General features: G+C 40.0%; 1 protein-coding gene across 2 annotated transcripts in view; it reads left to right on the top strand.

The window, feature by feature from the left end:
- Window positions 1-15,260, top strand: part of rgs3a (regulator of G protein signaling 3a) — a 256,992-nt gene that overhangs the window by 57,441 nt on the left and 184,291 nt on the right. For both annotated transcript variants that reach the window (XM_072694696.1, XM_072694615.1), the window contains 4 exons: window positions 796-1,174; window positions 7,418-7,457; window positions 8,134-8,405; window positions 12,659-12,742. In XM_072694696.1, coding sequence (XP_072550797.1) covers window positions 796-1,174; window positions 7,418-7,457; window positions 8,134-8,405; window positions 12,659-12,742 — 775 coding nt within the window. The remainder of the gene's footprint in view (window positions 1-795; window positions 1,175-7,417; window positions 7,458-8,133; window positions 8,406-12,658; window positions 12,743-15,260) is intronic.

The following is a 15,260-nucleotide window of genomic DNA, read 5'->3' as shown; positions in this document are numbered from 1 at the left end:
GTGTATGTTTGTAAAGGTTCTGTTACAATGTTTCTTTCAAATATGATTCCAGATGTGGACATTGGTAGGTTATTTGACATAGACGGGTCTAGAGGAATTCATACGTATGTGACTAAAAGAGTGTTTCAGGATTCATACAATCTGTAATCCCAAACCTAAACGTAACATATTACACCTAAACCTAATTCTAACCATAACCTAAACCTAATCTATTACACCTAAACCTAAACTTAACCTACATCACCCAAACCTAAACCTAATCTACTACACCTAAACCTAAACTTAACCTACATCACCCAAACCTTAACTTAACCTACTACACCTAAACCTAATTCTAACCTTAACCTAAACCTAATCTATTATACCTAAACCTAAATCTAACCTCCTACACCCAAACCTAAACTTAACCTACAACCCCCAAACCTAAATTTAACCTAAACCTAATAAAGAAAAGCAGCATGACTGTAGCTGTAGCAGCTCAGTCCTCCAGTATTTGGCAAAACAGCGTCACCACTGGACGGGGGCTCCTTTTGGGAATTGTACAATATGTATGACGTGTCTTTGTCTGTGCAAATGTTACAAATATCTCGGGGCACATTTTTGCGGAACAGTTTTGACTGAACCGAATTCCTCCTCCTAGAGGTTCACATGCTTTTTCTGATAAAGATATTTAATGCTGGATCATTTCACTCAGTAAATAAATGTAGAACTATGTTGGTTTAGGGATTATATAAAGATCTGATCACATTGATCTTCTCTCCCCTCTCTCTCCCCTCTCTCTCTCTCTCTCTATAGAAACAGTGCCAGTGAAATTACAGTGGTGGTCTGGCGTACTGGACCCTCTGTTAAGTCCAGCTTTGAGGGCCTGATCCATCACCCGTCCTACAAACCCTCCAACTACGACACGCCCATCTCTCCGCCCAAAAACAGACGTGGAGAAAAGACCCCCCCAGTGCCCCCCTTGCCCGCTCACCACCGGGCCAGCCGCAGGGTGCTGGTGAACGGGTCAGAGGCCGCCAGGCCTGCCGGCATGGGGGTGCCATGGGGAGGCGAGAGGAGAGAGGAGGGCGAGGCCAACGCCAGGACACACACACACACTCTGAGAGGGACGCGCGTCAAAGCCTCCAACGGGGACAATTACATCATCCTGTCCCCCATCAACCCTGGCAGTCAGGTACATCCACAGTGGACTATTCTACAGTGTTGGCTTGCTGGGACATACGCTACTGTGTATAAACTGTATACAGTACTAGAGCCCAGCATGAGTAAAAGTACAGGTGCTCTGTCAAAAAAGGGACTTGAGTAGAAGTAGAAGTGTCTTTAAGCTCCAGACTTAAGTGGAAGTACTAAAGTACTCATTTTTTTTAGTACTTAAGTACTGCAAGTAGTTTATTCTGAATTTTACTACTTAAGTACTGAAAGTAAAAGTACAGTACTGTGTTCTGTAGTTCTTACAGAAAGCAGTCAAAAGTTTGGGTATCAGTGTTTATATTAGTTCAGATGCTCAGACTTAAGGATGGTCTCAGTTCCTCTGGCTGTAGTAGAAAGACGGGACTGTAGGAGACAGAGTTCATGAACACGAGTCTTCAGTTCACTCTCTAAACAAACTCAGACCTGACTCAACCCGCCACATACAAGAGTTTCATCTGTAAAACCAGTGAGGAGAGCAGCTCAAACCCCTGAGCGTCACTCTCTGTAAACCCAACTACAGCTGAAAGAGCTCAGGCCATTCGGACACATACGAGTATTTGCAGGAGCTGAAGACGGAGGTGTTTCTTCTGGTGGTTCTTCTTCTTCTTCCATCTGAAGACAAACTAACAGGGCTCTAGCGTTAGTGTTAGCTCATTTTAGCTCAATGTTGAGGCGGCTTCATCAAACCCGGTGACAGCGCCATCTAGAGCTCTGGAGGTGATGATGTGGGTTTGAAATGATTCGTAGCATTTTTATAACCGTAAAAAATGTAACGGAGTAAAAGTATTAAACTCATCCAAAATATGCAGTGAAGTAAAAGTGGAAGTAGGAGAAAGCAATAATCATCCAGTAGATACAGATACTTAAGTACAGTAGTGAAGTACTTCTACTTCTTTACGATACATCTCTGAGTGCACATAGTCACGAAGTCAGCTCACCAGATAAGCTCACCAGACAAAGATTACTCACCTGTGACTGAAATGTACCTAATAGCACACAATACCTCCACCAACAGCTGTTAGGTTTCTAGATCTAGGCAACATCAGAGTTCAGCCACTCCTGCATCAAAGAATTGATGAATCAGCCAGATTACGCGGTGCCGTCCCTGGCATTTCCTCACTGTTCCAGGTAGTCTCACAGATTTTCAAGAGTGGGCCAGGCCAGATGTGTGACCAGTGTGACTGCTCCTGAATGCTCCCCCCACATTATGGCCTTTGACACGCCCAAATGCCATAACTGCCTTTTCTCAATCTATAAATCCCATTACACACCCTGCTGGTATTTATAGCCTGATCATCCCCCTAGAAGCTTCTATACACTAAATGCATTGTAAACAAGTTTCCAGTGGTTGTTTATTCAATATTTACAGTTATTTTTGCAAGGTTATCCGACTTTGTCTATTTAGTACCACTAAACAGATATAGGGCTTAGTGAATGTTAATATGATCATAACTTCATCATTGATGTTATACTGCATTCTGATAATCTTATAACATTAAAGTCATATGCAGCTATTGCAAATGATGAGCATATTTATCATAACATTACATTATTCATATATACAGTATGTATATGTGTTATATGAAATTGATTCCATGCAAACGAACAGTGAAGCTTAACATGGTCACTTTACAGTGGAAGTCAATGTAATCTCACAATGTAATTTCATAAACTGTTGAAAATAGTATTCTCTATTGCTTTATAAAAAATGAGTTATTTCAGAAATACTGAATTTAGCATTTCATCAATTCAAACAATGCCTAAAGTGCTTTACAAAGAAAGAAACAAACACAAACAGCCTAATAAAACTACAGACAATCACTGAACAATGGAACAATGTAAATAATATAGTTTTTCTCAGATAATATAGTTTTTCTCTTACTTCTTTTATTTATATTGTGTATATAGTGGTAATTTATCTAGGTTTTGCATCTGAGTGTCTTGCTATTCCTTTGCTGCGGTGACACTGAGAATTTCCCCACTCTGGGACTAATAAATGATTATCTTATCTAACAATAATGAAAATAAAAATACATATATATATATATATATAATATAAAACAAGGAATTGCACATTATTTCACAAGTATTAACTCTTTACTTTTTTCAGTGTTGATTAAATAAACAAATGCTTGTAAAACAATGTCTTATGACACAATGAAGATAAATTCAGCATCTTATGTATATGTTATTAATGTTCATGGAAGCCCCACCTCACAACTTATGGGGCTTAAAGAATCTGCTGCTAGTATTAGCCTTGGTGCCAGATACCACTGGACACCTTCAGAGGTCTTGTGGAGTCCATGCCTCGAATGCTCAGATCTGTTGTGGTAGCATAAGGGGGACCAACTCAATATTGGGATGTGGTACTAATGTTATGGCTGATTAGTGTCTGTTTGTAGCTAATTGTGGGTGACCAACAATTGTGAGAGTATGGTAAAAATTGCAAGTGGGCTACACCTGAACCGTCATGGTATCGACTGAATTCCACCAAACTGTTCAAGTTTGGATTTCTTGACTTAGACATGACGGAGAATCCAGTTCACTTGCGTCGGTTCTGCATCAGAAAGGTCATCCTGGTGCTGGGAGAGTTAATCTACAGGACAGATTAGTGAGGATTCTGTGGGTTGATTAGAAATGAATTAGACGTAATGAAGTCTGCACCACATGCTGCTAGAAGCTCTGCCATCCTGCAGTCTTTGTAGTTCGTTGATCTGTTCTGGTTGCTGAAGCAGGAACTGCTTGTCCCACTCTGCAGTAGGATGTCCTGCTGTAGCCTTAGGATGACCCAGTGACCTCAACCCTACAAGCCCTCTGTTCATGCTGTTAATCTGATCGATAGAACCGGGGAGCAACCAAGGCTAAAGGCCAATATTTCCTTCCGCATATACACATGTACCCTACACCGTACCCTAGTATAAGCACAAGTATAAATGCTCACAATGCCGTATGCCACCTGTGCAGACTACGGTGTCGACTCCCAGTGGGCTTTTAGAGGCTGCAGTACAGGGTCCCATTAATATGAAGCATAGAAGCAACAGGGTCTTTCGCACCGAAGGCTTATTAATGCTCATGAAGACCTCACCCCACCTCACAACTTACAGGACTTAAAGGATCTGCTGCTGAAGTTAGTCTAGGTACCAGATTCCACAGAACACCTTCAGAGGTCTTGTGAAGTCCATGCCTCGAATGCTCAGGTCTGTAGTAGTGGCCGGACCAACTCAATATTAGGCCGGTGGTGCTAATGTTATGGCCAATCGGTGTACATTTTTAACCAGTTGTAGGTGACCTGTAGGCGACTCTGCTGTTCGGACACCCAGGGGAAGTTCGTTCCACAGCTTCGGTGCAGGACAGGAAAAATCCTGGATGCTCATCTTCCTTGAATCTTAAAGGATTCTTACAGGTTTCAGATCTTCAGGACAATCAGGCTAAGCTAAGCAGCTACAGGTCCCAAAGCCAGAGGACGTTTTTTATGACATACACATGTCTGTTCTTTATCACCAGATGATTTACTTTTTTCTGCCAAAATTGAAAGATGGCACTTTACTGCACCTCTAACTTTTACTGAACTGCACATTTAAGAAGAGATTAAGCTTCAGGGCAGTACCCATGGCCCTCGAATCAGCTTTGAGAAATTCAGCAGTGATCTGGTTAAAACTGCTGACTTCACAGACGCTTTATTGGGACCTGTCATTCCTGCTTTACCTACTTGCGGCACAATGTCAGTCAAACCCCTCCTGCTCGAGGACCCCCTTCTTTTCCCATGCCGCTCTTCTTGCCTTGTCACTTGTCAGTTCATCACTTCGCTTATCAAATTCCTTTCATTTTCATCCCTTCAGGTCTTACTGCTTCTTGATTCTTGTCACTTCGACCTCTGATAGCTTTGACCCTACACAGCACATTCTCAGCTCTGCAGTGACACTGACTGACATGGTGGTGGTGAGTGTGTTAGTAGTGTGTGTGTTGCGCTGGTGGTACAAGTGGATCGGACACAGCAGTGCTGCTGGAGTGTTTAAACACTGTGTCTGTCCACTCACTGTCCACTCTATTGGACAGTCCAGTACCTGGCTGGTCCATCTGATCTGCTGCTGCACAGTTAGTGTTGGTCATCCTCTAGACCTTCATCAGTGCCCACAGGACGCTGCTGCCCACAGGATGCTGATGGCTGGATATTTCTGGTTGCTGCACTGTTCTCAGTCCAGCAGTGAGACTGAGGTGTTTAAACACTCCAGCAGCACTGCTGTGTCTGGTCCACACAACACAGTGTCACTGCAGAGCTGAGAATGACCCACCACCCAAATACTACCTACCTGCTCTGTGGTGGTCAGTCCTGTGGGGCCCTGACCATTGACGAACAAATAGGGTGAGAGGGGGCTGATAACAGAGTCTACATAGTACATAGTGGTCCTATATGGGAAGTAGAGCTGATATGATGGACGGTGATTATGGTACTAATGTTATGGCTAATCAGCTGTGAAAGATTCTGTTAAAGACTCCAGAAAAAGACTCTTACATAATGGGATTACATATAAATATAAATTTAGGACATATGACCTCACATTGTGGCAAGTGTGTGTGTGCAAGTGTACAACAGACTGCTTGTAGAGGTCAGCAGTTGCCCAGTGTGTCACACACAATTGACGCACAAGCCCTGCCATGCTGACCTTAAAAAAAAAAAAATCAGATTTGGAGGGATCACGCTGCTGCCAACAGGAGATGCACGTGGCCCTGGTTTATTGCCTTCCTTCCCTTTCCATCGCTCCCTCTGGGACTCATAACCGTGTTTGTTTGTCGGAGCAGAGGCGATCCATTTTTGCCCCTGAAACGATTCTGCTGTGACTTTCCCTAATTGTCAGCCAAAGGGATAATGCCTGGCCTAGAGCCAGAAAACTCTCAGGAGCGTCTTGGAGGCACTGGTCATCATAAATGAATGTCCAATTCCATCTTTGAGTAGTGTTTGGAGACAGAGCAGCACTTTTTTCATAAAGAGACATTTTATAATTTTTTTGTGTGTGTGTGTGTGTGTGTGTGTGTGTGTGTGTGTGTGTGTGTGTGTGTGTGTGTGTGTGAACCTTTTAAAGGTTTAAAGAGTGGTCTATTGGGCTATGGCACTGCAACTATGACCCAAGGGTCGCTGGTTTGAATCCCGGGTGATGCCGTCTGATTAAAATCATCAGGACTCGATTTGTCCCACATCTTTACTAAAAACTGTCTTAAATTTGTTCTTGAGTAAAATCCGGATCAATGATGTGTTTATTAATTAAAGGGCAGAACTGGTCACAGCTCTGCTCTTATCATGAGGAACTCCACTGTCCTCATAAACTGAACCAATCCCAGATTAGAGAGCACTGGTCAATGCCAGAATTCTGTGGGTTTTTGAAGAGTTCTTGCTTCTATGGCTCACTCAAGGAACCCATCTTTAATTTTAAGAGTGTACGGTATCTATTCTTTCTCATAGCGAAGGAGAAAGTCCTATAAATACTCATTGTCTGTGTTGAAGTGTTTTCCTCATTCCTCAGAATTCTCAAACTATCATGCCACTCAGTTCCTCAGATTGGAAACAGTGCTCTAATGCTCTATTCTAGTGGATAATCTAATAACTGTCTCATGATACTGAGTAAGGTCACATGTGAAATTATCCTGAGCTATGTGATGTTCAGTATCAGAAAAAATGAACAATAAACTGAGCGCAATAGAAAGATTCAGGTTTGCTGGGTTGGGTTGCTGGGTACTGGGCTTCTGGGTACTGGGGTGCTGGGTCCTGGGGTGCTGGTTACTGGGCTGCTTGGTACTGGGCTGCTGGGTACTGGGGTGCTGGTTACTGGGCTGCTGGTTACTGGGGTGCTTGGTACTGAGTTGCTGGTTACTGGGCTGCTGGGTACTGGGGTGCTGGTTACTGAGCTGCTGGGTACTGGGGTGCTGGGTACTGGGTTTCTGGGTACTGGGGTGCTTGGTACTGAGTTGCTGGTTACTGGGCTGCTGGGTACTGGGGTGCTGGTTACTGGGCTACTGGTTACTGGGGTGCTTGGTACTGAGTTGCTGGTTACTGGGCTGCTGGGTACTGGGGTGCTGGTTACTGGGCTGCTGGGTACTAGGTAGGAGTAGACCTATATCCGGGACATCAATGTATTTCCGAAAGCATCCCATGTTGTATAATCTGTCAGGAATCTGATTGTGCCAGAAGTGTTCATCATAGTTACTAACTGAGTGACTTCATTTCTTACAGATCCTGAGGCCAGTATATGGAGACAACCATGGCACTCTAGGTAAGTCTCTTAATGGCAGAGCAAGTGAATGCACTCTGAATTGGCCTTGCTTTTACATGTTTTACATTTGGCTGATGCGCTTATCCAAAGCACCTTACGTTTGGTACACAGGTAGGTGAACGTAGGGTTAGGAGTCTTGCCCAAGGACTCTTACTGATGGGCTTGCCAAGGAATCTAATCCGTGTCTGCCTCAAGGAGGGAGGGGTTGTTAGAGAGGGACATGGATAATTCTGAAAAATTGAAATTAGATTTTCTAAATGTTACAAAATAAAAATTTGGTTCTGCCAATTAACCCACCTATTTATAGCACCCTCTAGCATTAGCAAGGTCACTGGGAGGGTAAGGACTTAGAGCGCGTCTTCTCTGCTACATGCAAAGCCACCTACCTTCTCTTTTCAAACTGCTGGATGGGTTTCCACCAAAGAGCACCGCCTACCCACCTGGAGAGAGCTGCCATCCATTAGATCCTTCGTTGGCATGAAAAAAGAAGGACACTTTTATTTTGGCAAGGAGCCTTCGCAATCAGCCTACGAATCGAGGTCCTGAATTGGGACACAGTTATAGTCTTTTTAAAGTCTTCCCATTTTAAAGGGATGATCCATGCTGCAGAAAGTAAAAGTAGTGTATTTTACATAAAAGTAAAGTCTCACAAACTGGAAATACATCTGTGCTCCAGCAGGGAGGATGTTCCCGAGGCAGGCCAGCGTACCCCAGCCCCAGTCCTCCAGTGCCCAGGCCGGCCCCAGCCTGGCCAGCAGAACCAGCTTCCTGCGCCGCTCCGCCAACAGTAAGGCCAAACCCCCTTCGGCTGGGAGCTACCAGCAGAGCTCCAACTTCGCCAACTACCAAAACTGCACCATCGTCAGGTCCCACGTCCCGACGCACGCCAACTACAGCACCTATGTCAAAGTGGCCCCCAAAATCCTCATCTTCCCCATCTTTGTGCAGGTGGGTGATTCACTGGGCCAGACTCTGTATGTCTGACAGTCATCTGATTCTGTGGTGTGTTTAGCAACAGTCTCTTTCCTCTTAGAAAACCCCTGTGTGTGTTCTGAGCTGAATGTCAGGTTCTTCTTTTTTTACGCTGCTTTTTCCTGTCTGGCTGGCGGGTTCAGAGACTGCGCAAGACCTGATTAGGTGCCAGTTAACTTTTAGACACAGATAAGTTAAGTTTGGTGTCTCAAGTTGGTTCTTTAGGTTGGCATTAAGCTACATGGCTAATGTAGCTAACAAGTAATGGAAACTCCAACTGCAGCACTTAATATCATGCTAAATGTGTGCCTAAAGCATCACACACTTGCTGTCAAAGGTAAAGGTGCACGTATTTGTCACTGTACAGCGAAATGTGTCCTCCGCATTTAACCCATCTGGTAGTGAACACACACTCACACACACACATGTGTTAGGGGCAGTGAGTACACACACACACCCAGAGCGGTGGGCAGCCAACTCCAGCGCCCGGGGAGCAGAGAGGGTAAAGGGCCTTGCTCAAGGGCCCAACAGTGGCAGCTTGCCGAGCCCGGGAATCGAACCCACAACCCTGTTATCAATATCCCGGTGCTCTAACCGCTGAGCCACCACTGCCCCATAGAGATTATCTCAGCTAAACTAACTTACACTGTATGGACAAAAGTATTGGGACACCTGTTCATTCATTGTTTCTTCTGAAATCAAGGGAATTAAGGGACTTTCTCCTGCTTCTTTCTACTAGATTTTGGAGGAGAATTGGTGTGAGGATTTGATTGTGTTCAGTCCTGTTTACACTGGGCTTGGCACGCGAAATTCCATACAGAAGCTTTAAATTTCAAAGAGATTTCAACTTCCGGACGAATTTACTTAAGTGGCAAGTTAACCTTTGGTGGACTTTGACATGCAAATTCTCATCCATGATCCGTACTCTGAGCCAACATGGAGGGAGCGGCGCTGATTGTTGCGGTTTCAAAACTGGAGATATTATCCAACAAAATGCAACACAAACACGAGGGGCAACATGCTACACAGTCTGTCGGTAGGTGGGATTAGATTTAGTAGTTTGTGAAAGTGCTGAACCAGGTCAGGATGTTGGATGATAACCACCCCACCTAATCCTCATACTCTGCAACTCCTCCCAAAAGAATTGGTTGGAACTCTGCTCAGGAACATTCTCAGGTATGCAGGCGATTCCTCTGTCATTTCCTAATTCAGACGTGTAAGACCTTCGGTCCAGCTCCTGATGGCCTAACCAAAGGGAAAGGTTGCTCAGTTGACTACCTAGAAACCACAGGGGAAAATCCTGATTGGATAATTTTGCATTGAGTGCTTCAAGAAACAACAATTACTGAACACCTCCACATGGTTTGAGGAGAGTTATGGTTTAAGCTTCAGAATCAGAATCAGCAACACTTTATCGATCCTAGGAGGAAAGATACAGTTGTTACAGCTGCAACCGTTTGTGTACGAATAAACGCACTATAAAATAAACACAAAAATGTACTTTAAATGTAAATATCTATCAATTATATTACAATATATAATTATATTATATATAATAAAAAATATTTACTAAATTAAATATAATAAATATAATAAAATAATATAATAAAATATTTACTAAATTATATGAATTTAGTAAAGTGGCATATTGGTAATAACTGTGATAAAAATGTGGACAATTATTGCACACATTAAATTGAATTATAGTACTATTATTATTGCACATATGAACAGTATAACTTGAGTATTGCACAGTTGAACCGTAGTGTCACACATAGAGGGAGGTGTTATAGAGTTTGATGGCCACAGTTAGGAATGACCTCCTGTGGCACTTTGTGGTGCATTTCGGTGGAATTAGTCTTGCACTGAATGTGCTCCTGTGCTAACACTAACTGGTCTGTTGTAAGCTGTGATTACTTGCTCGATGCTTTACTGCACTTTAAGCACTTTCAGCCTGAATAACTGAATTCTTTCCCTTGTTTGACACTCTGCAATAAGAGCGTCTGGTTCTACAATCTGTGGACATTTCTTCATGTGTGAAGAGCTGAAACCTTTTTTTTCCACCTCATTGATCTTCATTGGGGTTGGGTCAGATTTTAATTCCTTCAAATTAAATTCAGAATAAATCACACGCTAATTATCTCCACCCATTTCGTTCGGCCTTGTTATGCCAGTGAGGTAAAAACTTTGCAAAGACAATTAAGCTTCAGACGATTTAGCAGACAGCTTATCAGTGCTGGGTCAGTCATGACTGAAGAAGGTGAACACTTTCCTGAGCGCTGGCCAGACAAAATTTCCGAGTTTGTCTTTGTAGAACCATTTTTGTAAATGAGATGTTCAGTTGTGAAGAACCTTTAAAGGTTTAAAGAAACTCTGCAGACAGTACAGATTCTGTGTGCACCTAAGTTTAATTTGTATTGTTAAGTTATTTTGTATGTACTGTAAATTATTCACTATTACTATGAATTATATAATGTCTGATAATTATTTAGTATCTACTTTGAATTATTCAGTATTTACTATGAACTATTCAGTATCTACTATGAATTATTCTGTATGTACTATAGATTATTTCATATGTATTAGTAATTAGTAAGCACTTGTAACTTTGTAGCTGCTAAACTGCTACATTTTGTAGTATTTACAATGAATTATATAGTGTCTGCTATGAATTAGTCAGTATCCACTATGAATTACTCAGTTTCAACAAGGACTTTTTCAGTATTTACTATGAATTATTCAGTAATTACAATGTATCCACTATGAATTATTATATAGATATAGATTTTATAGTATATACTATTATAAATTATTCAGTATCCACTATGAATAATTCAGTATTTACTATAAATGACTCAGTATCCACTATGAATAATTCAGTATCTACTTCAGATTACTTAATATCCACTATGGATTATTCAGTATTTACTATACATTACTCAGTATCAACTATGGATTATTCAGTATTTACTTTGAATTACTCAGTATCTACTATGAATAATTCAGTATTTACTATGAATTACTCAGTATCTACTATGGATTATTCAGTATTTACTATAAATTACTCAGTATCTACTATGAATAATTCAGTATTTACTATGAATTACTCAGTATCTACTATAAATAATTCAGTATTTACTATGAATTACTCAGTATCTACTATGGATTATTCAGTATTTACTATAAATTACTCAGTATCTACTATAAATAATTCAGTATTTACTATGAATTACTCAGTATCTACTATGAATAATTCAGTATTTACTATGAATTACTCAGTATCTACTATGAATTACTCAGTATCTACTATGAATTATTCAGTATTTACTATGCATTACTCAGTATCTACTATGAATTACTCAGTATCTACTATGAATAATTCAGTATTTACTATGCATTACTCAGTATCAACTATAGATTTCCCAGTATTTACTACGTTAAATTATTCAGTATCTGCTGCTATGAATTATTCAGTATTTACTATGAATAATTCAGTATTTACTATGCATTACTCAGTATCAATTATAGATTTCCCAGTATCTACTACGTTAAATTATTCAGTATCTGCTACTATGAATTATTCAGTATTTACTATGAATTACTCAGTATCTACATTGAGTTACTCAGTATTATGAATGTATCAGTGTCAGTAGGTGAAACACTCCTTAGTGCAGAAGAGAAGAACACTGCAAGTTTGTCGAGTGCTAACCTGCTAGCATGTTTGTGACAAACCACAACAAGTAAAAGGGTCTCTACAAAACGTCCCACAGCCTACACTTCCTGCTAATGCCACTAAGTCATGTCCTCATGACTCTACGGTGTTCTAGTCCACCTCCAGAAAAAGGATGTGGCTCTTTCACACTTTTTTTCATGCAACGGTGCACACCACTTTTAGCCTAGCGTGGTCAGAAAAGAGACGCTTTCCCAGACTGCTGTTGGCCCATCAGCACATTCAGAGCCGTGGGTGTGGAATCCAGAGTGAAGAGCGCTACACCAGTTTTTATACCTCAGTTTATCCACCTACAGCACAGCGACTGCTCTTTTCAGCCCGGCTCTAGTATGGAACTGACACCTGTAAGTGTACCCGCAGCACTGCGGCACTGGCGTTGCTAGTCTGTAGGGGGTAAATGTGATGGGACTGAAGAGGGGGGCACTTCCATTCACCTGTGTTTAATCATCCTAAGCTATTTGTTAATGGTCTTCTTTGTTCTTGGTGTTTTGTCTCACAGCCGTTGGACTTGTGCAGCCCCACCAGAACATTGCTGATCTCAGAGGAGATGATTCTGCATGAGAGCAAGCACCTCTCCATCAAGGTAGGAGCTTAAGTTTGAAACGCTGACTCACAAGAACCACTTCTGGTTCTCTACAGAACTTGCCGAATGGTTGTTTTGCTGTTTTTGTACATAAGTACTGCTGAGAAGCTTCTGCAGAACCTCTGCAGAAGGTAAGGGTTCTGTGCCTACTGGGAACCACACACTAGGTGCCATAAGGGCTGTTTGCATCAGACTTATTCTGTAAAAGACCACTTAGGGGACGGTTCTTGAGTATGAAGTGTGAGTAGAGCTTCAGTGAAGCAGTGAACCTTCACATAATCTAGAGAGTCTATAGAGAATTTGCTCATTTGAATGTTTAGTAAAGCTTTCTTTTTTTCTTTACACTCCTAAAACTGATTTTTCCATCTCTGTTCTTTGGGGAACCACAAGGGGTTCTGCTTTCTCTCAGAAAACACAGAAAATCCTCATTTTAAAGTTGTTCAGCTTTTAATCTTAGGGCTCGTTATTCAGCAACTACTATAAATGATTCAGCATTTACTATAAATTATTCAGTATTTACTATAAATTATTCAGTATTTACTATAAATTACTTAATATTTAATAAGAAATATTTAATATATACTATGAATTGTTTAGTATCTGCTTTGAATTATTCAGTATTTACTATGAATTATTCGGCATCTACTATGAATTATTTAGTATGTACTATAGAATATGTCATAAGTATTAGTAATTAGTAAGTTTTGTAATTATGTGGTAATTGCTATAAATTCTGCAGTATTTACTGTGAATTATATAATGTCTGCAATTAATTATTCAGTATCTACTATGCATTATTCTGCATGTACTATGCATTATTCAGTATTTAATATACATTATTTTGTATCTAATCTGCATAATACTCTGTATAGTTGAAATACATTATTTAGTATGAATTTTGAATTATTCAGTTCCTGCTATAAAGGATTTAGTATATACTATAAATTATTTAGTAATTAATTGTAATTACTTACCAATTACTATGAATTATTCAGTATCTACTATGAATTATCCCCATCTACTCTGCATAAGTAAGTATCTACTATAAATTATTCAGGATCTACTCTACTCTACTCTACTCTCATAATTAGGTATAAATACATTATTCAGTTCCTTCTACAAATGATTTAGCAACTACTGTAAATTATTTAGTAACTAATAATTATTCATTACTAGCTATGAATTATTCAGTATCTACATTGCATAATTAGGTATTTATATAAATTATGAAATATTCAGTTCTACTATTATAGAGGATCAGTATCTACTCTGAATTATTCAGTAACTACCATGAACTATCAATTCTACTCGACTACTATGTCGTGTTTAGCAACTATGAATTATTCAGTAAATATGATGAATTATTTGGTGTCAACAATGAATCACTACTACTATGAACTATATAGAATCTACTTTAAATTCTACAGTGGCTACTATGTCATATTTAGCAACTACTACAAAGTATTCAGTACATAATGAATCTACATTGAATTGTGCAATAGCCAGTCTGAAACTAAGCTGTATGTTCTGTAGTAATGGCAGTTACGAAGAACTTAAAGGGGGCCCAACTACAAATACCCAGATTTTAAGAGGTTAAGAGGAGAGCTACAGTAATACGGGGATGAAAGCGCTCAGTACGTGTGTTTTGTACTGCTTTGTCTGTTTAGTTCTTCTCGGGGCTCTGCCTGTGTGCTGTGATTTTGTATAAATGGGCCGGCCTTTATAGCCTGTAAATGAGAAACCCACCTGGCAGCGGAGACACGTCTTTTTTTGATGCCTTCTCATTATTTGGTGCAGCACTGCTTAAAGCAGACACTGGAGAGAAGAGTACGAGGGAGACGATGCTGTGGGATTTAATGTGGACATGCTTGTCCTTTTCTCTCTAAATGAGCTTAAGACAGGTTCAGTAACTATGATGAATTATTTGGTATCCAATATGAATTATTCAATAACTACTGTGAACTATTTAGAAGTATTCTAAATAGATAGTAGATAAGTATTCAGTATCTGCCATTAATTATTCAGAATCTGCTATAAATTATTCAAAATCTACTATGAATTATTCAGAATCTACTCTGATTTATTCAGTACTTCATTAATTATTCAGTATCTACTATGAATTATTCAGAATCTACTATAAATTATTCAGAATCTACTATGAATTATTCAGTACCTCATTAATTATTCCATATCTACTATGAAGTATTCAGTACTTCATGATCTACTGTTAATTATTCAATAACTATGATGAATAATGTGGTAGCCACTATGAATCATTCAATAACTACTATGAACTATTTAGGATCTGCTATAAATTATAAAAAATGTCATATTTGGCAAGTGCTATACTTATACAGTATGTCCTATGAATTATTCAGTACTTAATTAATTATTCAGTATCTCCTATGAATTATTCCATAACCATGATTAACTTTTTGGTAGCCACTATGAATTATTCAATAGCTGCTATGAACTATTTAGAATCTACTATCAGCTACTACTATTTGACAGTGAATAC

The sequence above is a fragment of the Salminus brasiliensis genome, chromosome 1 (assembly GCF_030463535.1).
Source record: "Salminus brasiliensis chromosome 1, fSalBra1.hap2, whole genome shotgun sequence".
NCBI classification, from domain to species: domain Eukaryota; kingdom Metazoa; phylum Chordata; class Actinopteri; order Characiformes; family Bryconidae; genus Salminus; species Salminus brasiliensis.
This window is presented reverse-complemented; position numbering and strand designations above follow the sequence as displayed.